Below are 18,863 nucleotides of genomic sequence, written 5' to 3' on the forward strand. Positions count from 1 at the left end.
TCCTGACCTGCATATAGGTTTCTCAAGAGGCAGGTCAGGTGGTCTTGTACTCCCATCTCTTGAAGAATTTTCTACAGTTTATTGTGATCCACACAGTCAAAGGCTTTGGCATAGTCAATAAAGCAGAAATAGATGCTTTTCTGGAACTCTCCTGCTTTTTCGATGATCCAGTGGATTTTGACAATTTGATCTCTGATTCCTCTATCTTTTTTAAAGCCAGCCTGAACATCTGGAAGTTCATGGTTCACATATTGCTGAAGCCTGGCTTGGAGATTTTTGAGCATTACTTTATTAGCGTGTGAGATGAGTGCAAATGTGAGGTAGTTTGAACATTCTTTGGCATTGCCTTTGTTTGTGATTGGAATGAAAACTGACCTTTTCCAGTCCTGTGGCCACTGCTGAGTTTTCCAAATTTGCTGGCATCTTGAGTGCAACACTTTCACAGCATCATCTTCAGGATATGAAATAGCTGTACTGGGATTCCATCACCTCCACTAGCTTTGTTCGTAGTGATGCTTTCTAAGGCCCACTTGAATTCACATTCCAGGATGTCTGGCTCTAGGTCAGTGATCACACCATTGTGGTTATCTGGGTCATGAAGATCTTTTTTGTACAGTTCTTCTGTGTATTATTGCCACCTCTTCTTAATATTTTCTTCTTCTGTTAGGTCCGTACCATTTCTGTTCTTTATCAAGCCCATCTTTGCATGAAATGTTCCCTTGGTATCTCTAATTTTCTTGAAGACATCTCTAGTCTTTCCCATTCTCTTGTTTTCCTCTATTTCTTTGCACTGCTCACTGAGGAAGGCTTTCCTATCTCTCCTTGCTATTCTTTGGAACTCTGCATTCAGATGCTTATATCTTTCCTTTTCTCCTTTGCTTTTCGCTTCTCTTCTTTTCATAGCTATTTGTAAGGCCTCCCCAGACAGCCATTTTGCTCTTTTTGCATTTCTTTTCCATGGGTATGGTCTTGATCCCTGTCTCCTGTACAATGTCATGAACCTCCATCCATAGTTCATCAGGCACTCTATCTATCAGATCTAGTCCCTTAAATCTATTTCTTACTTCCACTGTGGCTTCCCTGGTGGCTCAGACGGTAAAGCCTCTGCCTGCAATGCAGGAGACCTGGGTTCAATTCTTGGGTCAGGAAGATCCCCTGGAGAAGGAAATGGTAATCCACTCCAGCACTCTTGCCTGGAAAATCCCATGGACAGAGAAGCCTGATAGACTACAGTCCATGGGGTCGCAAAGAGTTGAAAACAACTGAGTGACTTCACTTTCACTTTTCACTTTCACTTCCACTGTATAATCGTAAGGATTTGATTTAGGTCATACGTGAATGGTCTGGAGGTTTTCCCTACTTTATTCAATTTAAGTCTGAATTTGGGAATAAGGAGTTCATGATCTGAGCCACGGTCTGCTCCTGGTCTTATTTTTGCTGACTGTATAGAGCTTCTCCATCTTTTGCTACAAATAATATATTCAATCTGATTTCAGTGTTGACCATCTGGTGATGTCCATGTGTAGAGTCCTCTCTTGTGTTGTTGGAAGAGGATGTTTGCTATGACCAGTGCATTCTCCTGGCAAAACTCTATTAGCCTTTGCCCTGCTTCATTCCATATTCCAAGGCCAAATTTGCCTGTTATCCCAGGTGTTTCTTGACTTCCTACTTTTGCATTCCAGTCTCCTATAATGAAAAGGACATCTTTTTTGCATGTTAGCTCTAAAAGGTCTTGTAGGTCTTCATAGAACCATTCAACTTCAGCTTCTTTAGAGGTACTGGTTGGGGCATAGGCTTGGATTACTGTGATAGTGAATAGTTTGCCTTGGAAACGAACAGAGATCCTTCTGTCGTTTTTGAGATTGCATCCAAGTACTGCATTTTGGACTCTTTTGTTGACCATGATGGCTACTCCATTTCTTCTAAGGGATTCCTGCCCATAGTTGTAGATATAATGGTCATCTGAGTTAAATTCACCCATTCCAGTCCATTTTAGTTCACTGATTCCTAGAATGTTGACATTCACTCTTGCCATGTCCTGTTTGACCACTTCCAATTTCCTTTGATTCATGGACCTGATATTCCAGGTTCCTATGCAATATTGCTCTTTACAGCATTGGACCTTGCTTCTATCACCAGTCACATCCACAACTGGGTATTGTTTTTGCTTTGGCTCCATCCCTTCATTCTTTCTGGAGTTATTTCTCCACTGATCTCCAGTAACATATTGGGCACCTACAAACCTGGGGACTTCCTCTTTCATTATCCTATCATTTTGCCTTTTCATACTGTTCATGGGGTTCTCAAAGCAAGAATACTGAAGTGGTTTGCCATTCCCTTCTCCAGTGGACCACATTCTGTCAGACCTCTCCACCATGACCCACCCATCTTGGGTGGCCCCACACAGCATGGCTTAGTTTCATTGAGTTAGACAAGACTGTGGTCTGTGTGATCAGACTGACTAGTTTTCTGTGATTATGGTTTAAGTGTGTCTGCCCTGTGATGCCCTCTTGCAACACCTAGCATTTTACTTGGGTTTCTCTTACCTTGGATGTGGAGTATCTCTTCACGGGTGTTCCAGCAAAGTGCAGCCGCTGCTCCTTACCTTGGACGAAGGGTATCTCCTCACAGCCGCCCCTCCTGACCTTGAATGTGGGTTAGCTCCTCTCAGCCCTCCTGCACCTGCGCAGCCACCGTTCCTTGGAGGTGGGGTTGCTCCTCTTGGCCTCCGCCCTTGACCTCAGACATGCGCCGAGAGGAGCTAACCCACGTCCGAGGTCAGGGGCAGTGGCCGAGAGGATATATGTATATGCATGGTTAAATCTCCTCACTGTATACCTGAAACTTCCAGAACATTGTTAATCGGCTATATTTTAATGCAAAGTTAAAAATTTAAAGTTTGAAAAAAAAATAAAAAACCAATCAATCCTGACTCTATCGCTTTCAAAAAAAGAAAGAAACAGAACTCTTCAGTATAATAGATACCAAGTTCAAAAAGGAAATAATGAAAATAAGGAAAGAATTAAGAAAGGTTATTGATAGAAATGAAAGTTACTGTTAAACGAACTAGAAATTATAAAAAGAAACCAAGAAATGTTAGAAAAGTCACTCACCAATTCAAAAGCTGAGCTAAAGGCAGTGAATAGCAGAATGAATCATGCAGAAAAACAAATAAGTCATCTAAAAGATAGAATAATGGAAATCACTCAATCAGGACAAGAGACAGAACACCAAATTAAAAAAAAAAAAAATGGAAGCAAATAAGTTACCTATGGGATAATAGAAAGCATGCCAATCTATACATAATAGGAATCCTGGAAGGAAAAGAAAGAGAACAGGGGACTGAAAGTGTATTTTAAGAAATTATGAATGGAAAGTTCCCAAAGCTAAAGAAGGAAACAGATATCTAGGTACAGGAAGCATTCAGGGTCCCAAACAAGATATCTGATACCAGAACCAGACAAAGAAACTACCAAAAAGTCACAGCCCAAAATCTTTGATGAATATAGAAGCAAAAAATTCTCAAAAAGATATTAACAAACTAAAGCCAACAATACATAAAAAAGATCATACATCATGACCAGGTTGGATTCATCCTAGAATCACAAGGATGGTTTAGCATAGGCAAGTCAATCAATGTGATATACCATATCCACAAAAGAAAAGACAAAAACCACATGATCATCTCAAGAGAGGAAAGAAAAGCATTTGATAACATTCAACATCCATTCATGATGAAAGTGAAAGTGAAAGGCACTCAGTTGTGCCTGACTCTTTGCAACCCCAGGGACTATACAATCCATGGAATTCTCTAAGCCAGAATACTGGAGTGAGTAGCCTTTCCTTTCTCCAGGGGATCTTCCCAACCCAGGAATTGAACCAAGTATCCTGCATTTCAGGTTTATTCTTTACCAGCTGAGCAACCAGAGAAGCCACCATTCATAAATGGTGGCTTTTTATGAAAAGCCACTTTTCATAAAAGAAAAAAAAGCCACTTAATGGAATGGGAACAGTGACAGACTATTTTGGGGGGCTCCAAAATCACTGCAGATAGTAACTGCATCAATGAAATTAAACGACACTTGTCCTTGAAAGATAAGTTATGCCCAACCTAGACAGTATATTAAAAAGCTGAGATGTTACTTTGCCAACAAAGATCCATCTAGTCAAAGCTATGGTTTTTCCATACACATCATGTATGGATGTGATAGGTGGACTATAAAGAAAGCTGAGCACTGAAGAATTGATGCTTTTGAACTGTGGTGTTGGAGAAGACTCTTGAGAATCCCTTGGACTGCAAGAAGACCCAACCAGTCCATCCTAAAGGAAATCAGTCCTGAATATTCATTGGAAGGACTGATTTTGAAGCTGAAACTCCAATACTTTGGTTACCTGATGTGAAAAACTGACTCATTCAAAAATACCCTGATGCTGGGAAAGATTGAGAGTGGGAGGACAAAGGGATGATAGAGGATGAGATGGTTGGATGGCATCACCAACTCAATGGACATGAGTTTGAGTAAACTCCAGAAGTTGGTGATAGACAGGGAGGCCTGGCGTTCTGTAGTCCATGCAGTAGCAGAGTTGGACACAACTGAGTGACTGAACTGAACTGAACTGAATGGAAGTGGGTATAGAGGGAAAATATTTCAGCATATGAAAAGTCATTTATTGTCCATCGATAGAGGAATTGATAAAGAAGATGTGGTATGTATATACAGTGGGATATTACTCAGCCATTAAAGAAGAATGAAATAATGCCTTTTGCATCAACATGGATAGGCCTAGAGATTGTTATACTAAGTGAAGTAAGTCAGAGAATGAGAAATATAGTTTGATATCCTTTATATGCATAAACTAAAAAGAAATATAAATGAACTTGTTTACAGAAACAGACTCACAGACTTAGAGAACTAACATGGTTGCTAGGGGGAAAGGATAGGCAGAAGGGATAGATAGGGAGTTTTGGATCAGCATGTACACACTGCTATATTTAAAATGGATAGCCAACAAGGTTGTGTAGCATAGGGAACTCTACTCAATGTTGTGTGGCAGCCTGGATGAGAGGGGACTTTGGGGGAGAATGAATACATGTATACTTGTTACTGAGTCCCTTCACTGTCCACCTGAAACTGTTACATTATTAATCAGCTGTACTCCAACACAAAATTAAAAGTTTTTAAAAAAGGTGGGGGACTTAAAAAATGGCCCACATTAAAAAGATTCTTTTAAAAAGAGCCTGTGAATAGGTACAAATGTCCCTTGTCTTTGGCTTTCAGGGTTACTTTCATATGAGCCACATTCAACCTCTAGCAATTCAGTACAAATTTTAACTGAATTTTCCTTACTGGCTTGTGTGACATTGGTGTCCATGTAATTTGGTTAAGCAAATGTGTTCTGTGTCTCCTTGCATTCTTCTAGCTTCAATTTCAAGTTATCAATTTTACCTGTTACCAGTGAATTCAAGAAAAGTTGTGGTTTTGCAGGTTAACTGACTTTTTGTTGTTTTAAAATTGATATCATTATGATCTTTCCAGATTTCTATATTCCAGGCAGAAGTCCACATTCTGAAGTATAAATAAACTTTTTTTTTTGGAAGTCATATTGTTAAAATTGACCTGTCAAAAAATAAAATTCTTTAGCAACTCAATGCTGATGGAAGAAGCTGATAAAATATGTCTTGGTGCGAGTTTTCAGTTTTGTGCTGGCAACCTTGTGGCTATCCAAAGCATGATATATTTTGAGTCGTTTTCCTGTGCTACTTGGGAAAGAGCACAACAGTTAATCAGATATGTATATTATAGGTAACATACAATACATGTATTTTTCTTGGATTAGAATTTCTGTTAATATAATTCAAGTAATCTAGTCCAAACTTAAAATTAACCCCAACTATTAATATTTGACTTTATATTGTAGGTATAAGTTCTCAGACATTCTGGGGGAAATAATTACAGTATTTGTATTGTAAGCTTGTTTTATATATTCTGAAAACATCAGAGAAGTTTGCTAATAATATAAAATGTTTTAACTCTGGTTTGTTTTCTCATTTTAATTAGACAATTTTCCTATTGTGTCATAAACAGTTTCATAACTTAAGACTTTTGTACCTAGTGCAAAGTCTCACATACTTTATGAGGCAGTGAGCATAGAAATGGGAGTACCATTCATCACTTTATTCTCCTTAATGCAAAGCTGGCATATGGTAATGTATCAACGGATTAGAATGGTCATAAAAATCTCAGAATTTATTGAATGTAAGTATTAGAGCTGGGCAGAATTTCTTAGTTCAATGGTTGCTCATTGTCTTGGAAAACTTATGAGTTAAATGAGCTTTGAGTCTATATTTTCCTCCTAAAACTTATGTTTCATGAAACTATTTCTGATATGGGTGAATACTAAAATGAATATTGGAAAATATCTGATGTAATTTTAACTGAAAGTGTAAAAAGGTTACATCTTGGAGATGCTCACTCATAGGGGCTACTGCATTACCTTCAAATAATTTATATTTAAATTTATTTAAAATTCCCTATTAGTAATTGCCAGATAATAAATATTTCAGCTAATAAATATTATTATGGGTGAAGAAACAAGAAACTGAAGTGTTTAGTCCATGTGTCATTGAAAACTTACTGTCACTGTTGAAACCTTCACAGAATTAGACATAGAGTTCTATGCAACTTTACTGATTATTCTTAATGTAGAAATTACTCCAGAAGGGTTTAGAAAGTTGGTTTCTAAGAAGGCTTCAGTGTTCTTATTTGCCAAAGAAAAATGACTTTAAGTCTTTAGTAAATATTTGTTTAAAGTGAGTAAATCTTTCAGTGCTAAGGGGATCAGATTCATCTTAGAACATCCTCTAGTCACTTTGTTTTTCTTTTTCTTTACTGTTATGCATGAAACTACTATTTCAGGAATATATACATTAGTAGCCATTTGAATGGCACCCCACTCCAGTACTCTTGCCTGGAAAATCCCATGGGCGGAGGAGCCTGGTAGGCTGCAGTCCATGGGGTCGCTAAGAGTCAGGCACGACTGAGCGACTTCACTTTCACTTTTCACTTTCATGCATTGGAGAAGGAAATGGCAACCCACTCCAGTGCTGTTGCCCGGAGAATCCCAGGGACGGGGGAGCCTGGTGGGCTGCCGTCTATGGGGTCGCACAGAGTCAGATAGGACTGAAGTGACTTAGCAGCAGCAGCAGCAGCAGCCATTTGAAATAAATCATAGTCTGCTTACTTAAATATGAATGAATATCCCATCATCAAAAAGTGCTTTTTCCTACCAAAGATTGCCTAGAATCCAAATATGGAAATAGGGTCAAAAAAGTTATTAATAAGTTGGAAACTTTAGTACAGTTTTCATAAAACAAATATCATTTTGATATTTATATAGTTTCAATGATATTTGCAATAAATACAATAATAATTAGATTACTTTCAGGCATTCATTTTTATTAGTTATTCCAGTTTTATGTCAACTGCATAGACTGGTATTACACAGACAAAATATATTTTATATCATATGATTGGAACTTAATAGATAACAATCTATCATGTCAATTTTTCCCAGTGAGGATTGACATTTTTTTAAATTTATTTTTAATTTTTTTGGCTACTCTGGATCTTTGTTGCTATGCACTGGCTTTCTCTTATTGCGGTGAGTGGGCATACTCTTTGTTGTGGTGTAGAGAATTCTCACTTTGGTGGCCTCTCTTGTGTGTAGCACGGGCTCTACCTGTGCGGGTTTCAGTAGTTGCAGCACAGTGGCTCAGTAGTTGCAATTTGTGGAATCTAGGGTTGTGGCACACGAGCTTAGTTGCTCCACATGCTGTGGAATCTTCCTGGACCAGGGATCGAACCCAAGTCCCCTGCATTGCAGGGCAGATTCTTATCCACTGTACCACCAGGAAAGTCCTAAATGACTTATTTTGAAAATTACCTTACTAGTTCTTCAAGAACTTATATTCAAAATGACCCAGCCCTTCCCATCCACATCACTCTTCACATTTCAAGAGTGCAAATTTGACAGAAATAAAATCTTTCCCCCAACATAGGAAAGCATGAGTAATAAAGTAATAATGAATTTTTATTTCAATTTGGCAATCATTTGTAGTGATTCTCTTAGTCCCTTTAATATTTTATTATCTATTAGTTCTAGATATTTATGCATATGTATGCATATAATTTCCTGATTTGGGAAAATACTTGGCAAGCCACACAATTGAAGGCCAAAGGAGGTCACAGATAGTACACATAATCCAATTAGCAATCTTTTGATTTATAGTGGATACTCTTAATATTTTATCATTAGAATTTATAATTCAGTAGCCAATGTCTATTCTTACCATATGTATTAGATGTGTATAAAGTGCTCTAATAAAGATGCTCAAATCTTCAGTGATTTAAAGCAGACAGATTATTTTTCTCCCGTTTAACATTTTAGAGGAAATTTAATGATCCAGGGTAGATAGGTTCTTCTGGTCCACAAGGTGATCCAGGAGTTTAAATCTCTCCTAACTTCTTGTCTACTGGGGATACACACTCAAAGCTGGCTTATAGAACCAATATATGTCTGGCTCATATCCTCTATTCTAAATAGAGGATATGGGGGGAAGTGTGTGTGTATATATATATATATATATATATATATATATATATATATTATTATATTGGGGCTTCCCCAGTGGCTCAGTGGTAAAGAATCTACCTCCAATGCAGGAGCCGCAGGAGACGTAGATTCAATCCCTGTGTCTGGAAGATTCCCTGGAGGAGGGCACTGGCAAGTATTCTTGCCTGGAAAATCCCATGGAGAGAGAAGCCTAGCAGGATACAGTCCATAGAGTTGCAAAGAGTCTGACACGACTGAAGCGACTTAGCACGGCATGGCATATATGATGTTATATTATAACTTAATAAAAGTCACTTAATATAAGTCCACTTAATGTAAGTCCCTTAATATAAGGCTTAATATAAGAATCTGCCTGTCAATGCAGGAGACCTGGGTTCAAACCCTGGGTCAATGGAGTTGAATAAGATTGAACATGCACACACATACACACAGTGTAAGTACAAATTCTATAATAAACACTGCCAACTTTGTCTGAGACATCCTGCCCTTCCTTGCTTGAATCCAGTCATGTTCCTGATGGGTTTTTGCTGGTGAACTTTGACAAGGGAGGACTGATATAGATATACAATTTACAGTCACTGCTATATCTTGCTCCATAAAATGTTGTGTGTAGTGTTGTGAATTGAGTGAAGAAGTCATTGTCCTTGCTAAATGTGCTCAGTCTCATGTGGGCAATATAATCAAGCATGCTGTGCTCTGTGTGCTTAGTCGCGTCAGACTCTTGTGATCCCATAGACTGTAGCCTTGCCAGGCTTCTCTGTCCCAACCCAGGAATCAAACTTGGGTCTCCTGCATTGCAGGCAGACTCTTTACTGACTGAACTAGGAGGGAAGCCCTAAGGAAGCATGGATAGTGGTAATACATAAGCTAAAGCAGTACTGTAACACAATTGCAAAATACATGGTTATGAAAGGGAATGGGGAGACATTAACTAATGCTCTTGAGGACAAGTAGAAGAATTCAAATGTCCCTTTGGTAGAAAAGTGATGTCAACTGATACTAGAAAGATAGAGCTTGCATTGAAGAAGGGCAATCCAGATTTTGGACCAAATAAGCACAGGTGTGAGAGTAAGAAAGTGGAAGAGCTTAAGTAATAGTTATGGCAGGAGAGTGGGTTCACTGAGGATGTCAGATGAAATGGCAAATGCAAAATTTAGAGTGTAAATATAAAGTTAAGAAGTTTAAATCTCTATCTCCAGGCAATAGGTGCTATTGGAATACTGCACTGGGATTAAAACAAGTTGCATTGTTTTGCTGGGGAGTGGTAGATGAATACTTTAGGGAAAGAAAGAGAAAATCAGATTAACTGGAGTCTGGAAGAGAAGTTAAGCCCCACCTGGAAAGCCCCATTCATTTATATCTCTCTAAATATGCATATCTATTTCTATCTACCTGTATGTCTGTATTTTAGTTTCATTGTCCAATCATTCATTGCTGTTTTATAGAAGCATGAATGACCTTTGTTATATAAACCTTATATCCTGTGACTTTGTTCCACTCGCCTCTTGGTTCTAGAAGATTTAAGTTGATTTAATGAGATTTTCCACTTAAAGAATTATATACTTTGTGAATTGAGAGAAATCACTTTAATCTTATTTCCATATCACTGCTATTTATGTACTGGAAGTTCTCCTTTATATCTCCCCAGGTTTTAAGAGTAATCCATGTGTACACTTCTTTTACTCTTTCTGTTTAAACTCATATTCAGGATGCCTCAAGAAACTAGTTACTCTACTCTGTGTGACCACACTGTTTTAATACAAATTCCTTTGAAAATGTAGTGCCCTGACTATATGCAGAACTCATACTAACCATTTCAGAGTCAAATTGTACTCTGTGGTAGCAAAGCTGTAATAATGATAATGGGCTATGTGAGCACATATAATTCTTATGATGACACTATGGGTAAGTGTTTTTATTTCTAATTTGTAGATACAGAGATGGAGGCTTGAATAAAATTAACAAATGTGCCCAGAGTTTCTCGGACATATGTGTTACAGCTGGTATGTGTATGCAAGGCTCTTGTTTCAAGTCTTTTGCCCTTAAACATTATTTTAACTTAAACCAATAGTGTAATAATTGATATCCTATATTTTTTCTGTATGAAAAGTTAAGTGTTTATGCAATAATTTTTGATAATAAAATCAGTGCTATAAGTAATAAATAAATAAAATGTTGATTTTATTTCTGTACTACTTATTTATATATCTATACTTTTACACTTCTTTCTTAGGGATTTTGTTAGTTCTTCAACTTTAAGTTTAATAACAAGACACAGGAGATAACTTATTTAATCACTGCCTTTTATGAAATATTATCTGCCAATTGTCATTTCCTACAAGTGTTTTTCAAATCCTAGCTTACAAGTATGTTTGAACTTTCCAATGAGAGTTTAAATTTTGCACAATGAGATAAAACAGTAAATGAAACAGCATCTACATGGTAAAAGAAATACAATTTTGAAAAGGGAAATAAACACTATAAATAAGTACTTTTATGTTCTTAGGCTAGTCATAGCTTCCAGAAATCAAAGACTATCTGAGGGCACAATTATTAATTAACCTAGATTCCCAGAGAGAGATTTACACAACAGTTTTCAGGGTTAAGTTTTTTTTATGATTGCACATTGAACAGAAGTTTATTAAATACTGATAGGCTGATGAGAGTGCAATAAAACTTTATGAGTAGCTCAGTTTATAGCTGAGAAGTTTTCCCTGATCATTACTTTGGCAGCCTTACTCAACTCTGGTACAGCAGAGCTGAAAGAACAGACTATGAAATAAGGTAAGTTTACCTATCGAATTTCTTTGTTTGAAAACAAAGAAATAATAAACTTGGAAACTCAATAATTACTTGGAAACTCAAATAAACATTTGAGTTTCCAAGTAATTGTGTGTGTATTCCTTTAATTCATGTTAGCAGTATTCCTGTCTATCTTCAATTGGTTAAAATAGCAATGATAACATATTTTCATTTTCCATATTAAATGTATAGCCCCTTGTACTAAAACAGGAAAAAACATTTCTAAAATGTTTTAAAAGATAGAATATTTTATTCAACCAGCTATTCATTAAAACTGTCAAACCCAAGTAGAATGATAGCAAGTTTAGTTGTTCTATATAGATGAAAATAAATATAAAATATATTTTGAAATTTAGAGAAATACTGTAGGCATGATAAATATATATTTAAGAAAAATATATGCTGAATGGAATGCTACACTTATAAAACACTTAAATCTTTTCTAGCTAATTTTTTTAAAGACCAGTCGTTAGTGATCTTTAAAATTAGTAGTATTACTCATTTGAAAACAAATATACAGAGAAATGGCATCAGTATATAATTTCTCCAAAAATACTTTGCTTAAAATTACTGCAATCCAAAATACAATTACTATAATTATCACCTACAGCTTATGACCAACTTTAGTACTGATCATTTATAAGTACTCATATAAATAATTTAATTTTGGTACATTTTTGTTCTGACTTATTATTTTGTTATTATTTTGTTCTAATTTATTGTTACTGTAATTTTGGTACATTTTTGTTCTGACTTATTTAAATTAAAGAGGGTTAGCTTCATGACAAGGCATTTTTTTTTTTTTTAGATTTCCCTTAACAAAAGAAAAGAACAATCATTTTTATTGGCTTCTTGATCTCAAAATAAAATTACTTTGTGTGTAGGTTAAACTTACTTCAAGTTAAGCATTAAATGCATTTCTGTTGTTTCTCACATAACATTGAGCAACCCGGATTCATTTTCTAAACAGCCTTTTAGATCATGGTGCTTTATTTAAATTTAGCTTACATTCATTCAAGTTCTCTGAAGATTACTGATGCAGTAAACAGCTTACATATCTATAACAGAAAATCATAAGCTAAAACTGAATGCTAATCTTTAAACTTTCAATCATAAGGTATATTTTTAAAATTGAGCTTATACTAATTTGATGTTAGGATCTGAACTACTTTCATGATTCTTGCTATTAGGAATGTGACAATACAATGGAGGAAATTAACACGTGCTTAAATAATTACAATAGATATACTATATATTGTTGTAAAATAGGAAAAGAAGAGATTTAACTCTGCTTGTAAAAGTAAGAAAACTTTCACAGATTACATAGTATTTGAACTGGGCATAAATTGGAACTAGAAGAGCAGGTGTGGAAGAATTGAAGAAAGATTAAACAGCATGTACTAAGACATGTTATCCAGAAAAAATATATCATTGTTGGAGATAAGGGTAAAATTCTGAAACTATTCCAGAAGTAGAATCAGCAAGACTTGTTGAGTGCTTTATTGTTGTAGAAAGATATGGAAGAGAGAAAAAAAGTTTTTAGATTGGGACAACTCCATATATGAACTGACATAGACAGAGGAGAAAGGGCGAGTATAAGAAGGCAAAAAGAAAAACTGATTTTATTTTATTTTTTTTTAATTTTATTTTATTTTTAAACTTTACATAATTGTATTAGTTTTGCCAAATATCAAAATGAATCCACCACAGGTATACATGTGTTCCCCATCCTGAACCCTCCTCCCTCCCCATACCATCCCTCTGGGTCGTCCCAGTGCACTAGCCCCAAGCATCCAGTACGTGCATCGAACCTGGACTGGCATCTCATTTCATACATGATATTTTACATGTTTCAATGCCATTCTCCCAAATCTTCCCACCCTCTCCCTCTCCCACAGAGTCCATAAGACTGTTCTATACAACAGTGTTTCTTTTGCTGTCTCGTACACAGGGTTATTGTTACCATCTTTTTAAATTCCATATATATGCGTTAGTATACTGTATTGGTGTTTTTCCTTCTGGCTTACTTCACTCTGTATAATAGGCTCCAGTTTCATCCACCTCATTAGAACTGATTCAAATATATTCTTTTTAATGGCTGAGTAATATTCCATTGTGTATATGTACCACATCTTTCTTATCCATTCATCTGCTGATGGACATCTAGGTTGCTTCCATGTCCTGGCTATTATAAACAGTGCTGCGATGAACATTGGGGTACACGTGTCTCTTTCCCTTCTGGTTTCCTCAGTGTGTATGCCCAGCAATGGGATTGACCCGACTTCAGGCTCTACTACAAAGCCACAGTTATCAAGACAGTATGGTACTGGCACAAAGACAGAAAAACTGATTTTACAACCAGCAATTTATAAGAGCACTTACTCCAAAATAACTGCAGATGGTGACTGCAGCCATGAAATTAAAAGACACTTACTCCTTGGAAGGAAAGTTATGACCAACCTAGATAGCATATTCAAAAGCAGAAACATTACTTTGCCAATAAAGGTTCATCTAGTCAAGGCTATGGTTTTTCCTGTGGTCATGTATGGATGTGAGAGTTGGACTGTGAAGAAAGCTGAGCGCTGAAAAATTGATGCTTTTGAACTGTGGTGTTGGAGAAGACTCTTGAGAGTCCCTTGGACTGCAAGGAGATCCAATCAGTCCATTCTGAAGGAGATCAGCCCTGGGATTTCTCTGGAAGGAATGATGCTAAAGCTGAAACTCCAGTACTTTGGCCACCTCATGCGAAGAGTTGACTCATTGGAAAAGACTCTGATGCTGGGGGGGATTGGGGGCAGGAGGAGAAGGGGACGACAGAGGATGAGATGGCTGGATGGCATCACTGACTCAATGGATGTGAGTCTGGGTGAACTCTGGGAGTTGGTGATGGACAGGGAGGCCTGGTGTGCTGCAATTCATGGGGTCGCAATGAGTCAGACACGACTGAGTGACTGAACTGAACTGTGAAAATTCTCAATTTCTACCTAGGTATATTCCATTGAATTAAACCATATAGCAACATAAAATATAGAAAAATCATAAAAGCTTAAAGACAAGGAGAGATAGATTATGATCAAAACTAAGTTAAACAAATAGGCTTTAAGATAATTACTAGAGAAGAGCTCTTCCCTCATAGAAGGCAATGGCACCCCACTCTAGTACTCTTGCCTGGAAAATCCCATGGACAGAGGAGCCTGGTAGGCTGCAGTCCATGGGGTCGCTAAGAGTCAGACAAGACTGAGCGACTTCACTTTCACTTTTCACTTTCATACATTGGAGAAGGAAATGGCAACCCACTCCAGTGTTCTTGCCTGGAGAATCCCAGGGAGGGGGGAGCCTGATGGGCTGCCGTCTTTGGGGTCGCACAGAGTCGGACACTACTGAAGCGACTTAGCAGCAGCAGCAGCAGAGCTCTTCCCTACCTACATTTAGGCAACTCTGGACAATAACTCAAATACATAATATTATCTGAAATAAATACATTTTTGATTTGAGTGTCTGGTATATTTTGCTATTTGAGAGCGGAATTTGGCGATCATGTAGTTTAAATGCTTTTCTAAAGCAACAACTCCTAAATGTATAGCATATATATGTATCTGTGTGTGTATGTGTCCTGTATATATGTATTTTCTACAACATTTTATATTTGTATTCTTTTATATGTTTATATTTAGTTTATTTGCCCCATATTTATATTTATATACTTTTCCATAATAGCCTTATAAGAAAGCAGTGCTGGAATTGCAGAGCAATAGTTATAGTAGGAAGAACTGGTTTTTTTTACTTTGAAAAAATACTATTTTCTCTAAGCCTGAAGTTCATAAAATAACAGTGTCTTCTTCATACAGTTGTTGTGGAATTAAGGATCACAATACAAATATAAGCTTTCCTTGACTTAAAAATTGCTCTAAAATGAGAAAGCAACTAATCACTCTCAGAAATTTTTTTCCTTTTATATTTTCATTTCAGTGTACTACTATAATGTTCATCACTAATTCTGTCTTTTACTTGAAATTGCATGTGTTGTTAACCCTTTTGCAAATGTGCATTATTTTAGATTGTAAACTGTTAGAGCTGTCTGCAGCTCTGCTTGCATTATGCTTAGTAGAAAAAATATATAATTTTATGATACTTATGGTCATTTATTATATATTCTACATTTCAAATGTATATTCTTTTTCTTTCTTTAGATGGCAAAGCAGAAATTTTCTGGATTAGAAATTACTCTGATTGTCCTCTTTGCTATAGTTACAATAATAGCTATTGCCCTAATTGTTGTTTTAGCAACTAAGACACCTGCTGTTGAAGGTAAATAATATTGAAAATACTTATACATTATAGTGAGGTTGAGATAAAGTTTACTCTATAATAATTATGGATCTTGAAAAGTAGTTTATAATCTATATGAGATCTATATGAGATGAAATACTTAAAGAAAGATCTCAGGTAAGTTACAGTTACTCCAACTTTTTCTAGCCATTATATTACAGATATTTCAATGAAGTGTCATTGAAATTAAGAAATTCATATGCTTTGATATTAATGGCCTTGCTTTAGAACTAGAAAATAGGCAAAAGAAACAAAATATTAATAAACAGCACAGTAATCTTCTGTAGTTACCAGTGAGGTTCTTCTAACTAGTGGGAAATCTCATTAGTCGGGTTTTACTCTAGCTTTCAGCATTTGCAAGCGGGGTTAGGAAATTTAAGGGGATAACATCTTTGTCATAGACTTTTTTTTTTTTTTTTAAAGAGTGAGGTCATATCAGAGAAACAGAGAGTAGGTGAAACAGGCTTGAAGTGTTTATCATTTTTTCCTGAATATTTATATCCTAATTTAGAGTTAACGCATGCTACTTTCATCCACCTGATCTACTTTTTCTTTCTTCGTCATTCTCTCCTAATTAAATCAGAAGTGGAAAATGTACTGCAAATTATTTTCTAGTCTAACAGTAGTTAGTGTTTTCTGCTGCCTCTTGTTTCATATTCTTCTAGTAAACTGAAAGCTTGCTCTATTATGAAGCAATCAAATTTATCTTCCTCATCTCTGGTTGCTAGAAAGTCCCTCTTTATTATATAGAGTTGAGGTTTTGCTTTTCTTTGCTGTTCTCTTCTTTCTCTTCTGTTTAAGTATCTTCTTCCTCCTAAACTTTTTTTCTTCTCTAATTCTTGTCTCCTTCTCTGCATCCTCTCTCCATATATATTTCCCATACATATTTCTCCATCTTCTTTCTTCATCTCTAAAACACAGTTTATGAGTATGGTGCAGAAAACATTTTGTTTCCTTTTGAGTCTGTCTTTTAAGACCTTCTGTGAATATACTTTGATTCTCTTAAGGAACAGTCAAAGGGCTTTTGGATCATTTCCTTTTGGTAATTAGGAATTGAATTTGTAGGGTTTTTTTTAAGTTAAGTTTAATTTTCATTATATATATATATATATTTTTATTTATTTTAAATGTATTTGTTACTTGAAAATTTGAAAAGTAAATTTAAAACCATGTTTTGTTTTATTGACCTGTTTCTGTCTCAGAAATCAGTGATTCAACCCGAGGCACATGCCCAAGTGTACTGAACGATCCTATCAACCAGAGAATAAACTGCATTCCAGAACGATCTCCCACACAGGTCTGCAACCAAAGTATTTTATATATCTATGAATAGATATATAGTATGATAATTATATTAAGACAATTATTCAATATTGGATATATTCATATTTTAAAAAGTATAGCCATTTATTAGGCCACATTTATTTTTATTTATGTATGCACAGATGAGAGATAATGGAAATTACTGAGCCTGCTTTTCTGTACTTCAATTCAAAATAGCCAGTTAATATTTTACATACTTAAAAATCTATTGTTAAATTTATAATTCTTTATGAAATTCTATCCTCTCAAACTACTGCTTAAAAGTGTGACCTTTGATAAATATATAACTTTTAAGAAAGAATATCTACACTCTATTAAATTGTTTGTGACAATGACATTAACAAGAAGAATCTGTGGAAAATAAAGTAACATTGATTCTTGTAACTATTTAATTTTAAAAACCATTTATTTTTTTATTATTTGGGGAGAAGGAATTCAACTGGAGCAAATTAAGTGTAAATAAATGGATTCACTTAACCCTAAATTGACTCTTCCTTAGTCATTATAACTTGTATGGGATTAAAAGGTCAATGAGTAAAGGTGTATATGTGTGTATTCCCATTTTGTGATGTTTATATCAAAAGTCACACATACTTCAGATTCTGTTAGGTAATGACACTCCAAAATGCTCAGTTCCTGTTGAACTATCATTTTTATAACATATATGCATGTGTATGGGTATGTACACGTATGTATGTGTGTATGTATGTGTGCTCTGTAGCTCAGTCATGTCTGAGTCTTTGCGACTCCATGGACTGTAGCCTGCTAGGCTCCTCTACCCATGGGATTCTCCAGGCAAGAATATGGAGTGGGCTGCCATTTCCTCCTCTAGGGGATCTTCCCAACCCAAGATTGAACCTGCATCACCTGTGGTTCCTGCATTTACAGGCAGATTCTTTACCATTGAGCCACCTGGGAAGCCCCTGTGTATATGTGTACCTGATGCCACTTTGATGTTAAAAATGGGAGAGAATTCCATAAAGAAAAAAAAAGAAAAAAAAATGGGAGAGAATTTAACATGTGTACCGTTAACTGGTAAACATGGAGATTTTAAAAAATTTTTTTCAAGGCAAATAGCCAAGAAAAATGTCTCACAAGTATTCAAATTACGAAAATATGTTACACTATTAAACTTAAATATTAAATAGATTTTTTATTATACCAATGTTAACACACATCATCACCATATAACTCAAATTTTACTATAAACATATATAATCTTTCTTTCCCTTCATGTAATCTTTCCATATAGATCATAATATTAAGGAGAATTTATTATTTTACTTTATACATTAGATGCAATGGCAGCTACTAGTTGCAACAGCTGGCATATGAACTAGTTTAAATAGTATAAATCATATCAAACTAATAATTATCTGGAAATAAAGACCTTAAAAATTTTGCCTAGGCTTAAATTTGGGACCATCTCTTCTTTATAGCCTCATTTGCAACTTGATACGTAATTGGTGCACAATAAATATTTTAGTTCTTCTGCACTGGCTACATGGCAACATAACAGACTATAATTAATTATCTGGAGGGCAGGAATCTTGAAAATAACATGACCTTATGATAATGTGTATTCATATGGAAAATTGATAAATCACAACTCAGAGCATCGATCACTGATGTAATTCAATTTATCAAATATTTACATTTCTTCAAAGTGAAAGGAACAAAAGAATAAATGATATTTTAGTTCATTACATATTTGAAGAAATAAGCATTTTTAAATATTCATTCAAACAATTATTGTAATGAGTGAATGTTTAAAA

The 18,863-nt window shown here is 35.6% G+C and overlaps 1 protein-coding gene across 1 annotated transcript in view; it reads left to right on the forward strand.

Moving 5' to 3' along the window:
- Positions 1–15,626: 15,626 nt before the first annotated feature.
- SI (sucrase-isomaltase) overlaps positions 15,627–18,863 on the forward strand; it is a 113,407-nt gene continuing 110,170 nt past the window's right edge. Inside the window, exons 1-2 of the mRNA XM_005895337.3 lie at positions 15,627–15,744; positions 16,968–17,062. Of these exons, the coding sequence (XP_005895399.2) occupies positions 15,627–15,744; positions 16,968–17,062 (213 nt within the window). The remainder of the gene's footprint in view (positions 15,745–16,967; positions 17,063–18,863) is intronic.

Source organism: Bos mutus, chromosome 1 (assembly GCF_027580195.1).
Source record: "Bos mutus isolate GX-2022 chromosome 1, NWIPB_WYAK_1.1, whole genome shotgun sequence".
NCBI classification, from domain to species: Eukaryota; Metazoa; Chordata; class Mammalia; order Artiodactyla; family Bovidae; genus Bos; species Bos mutus.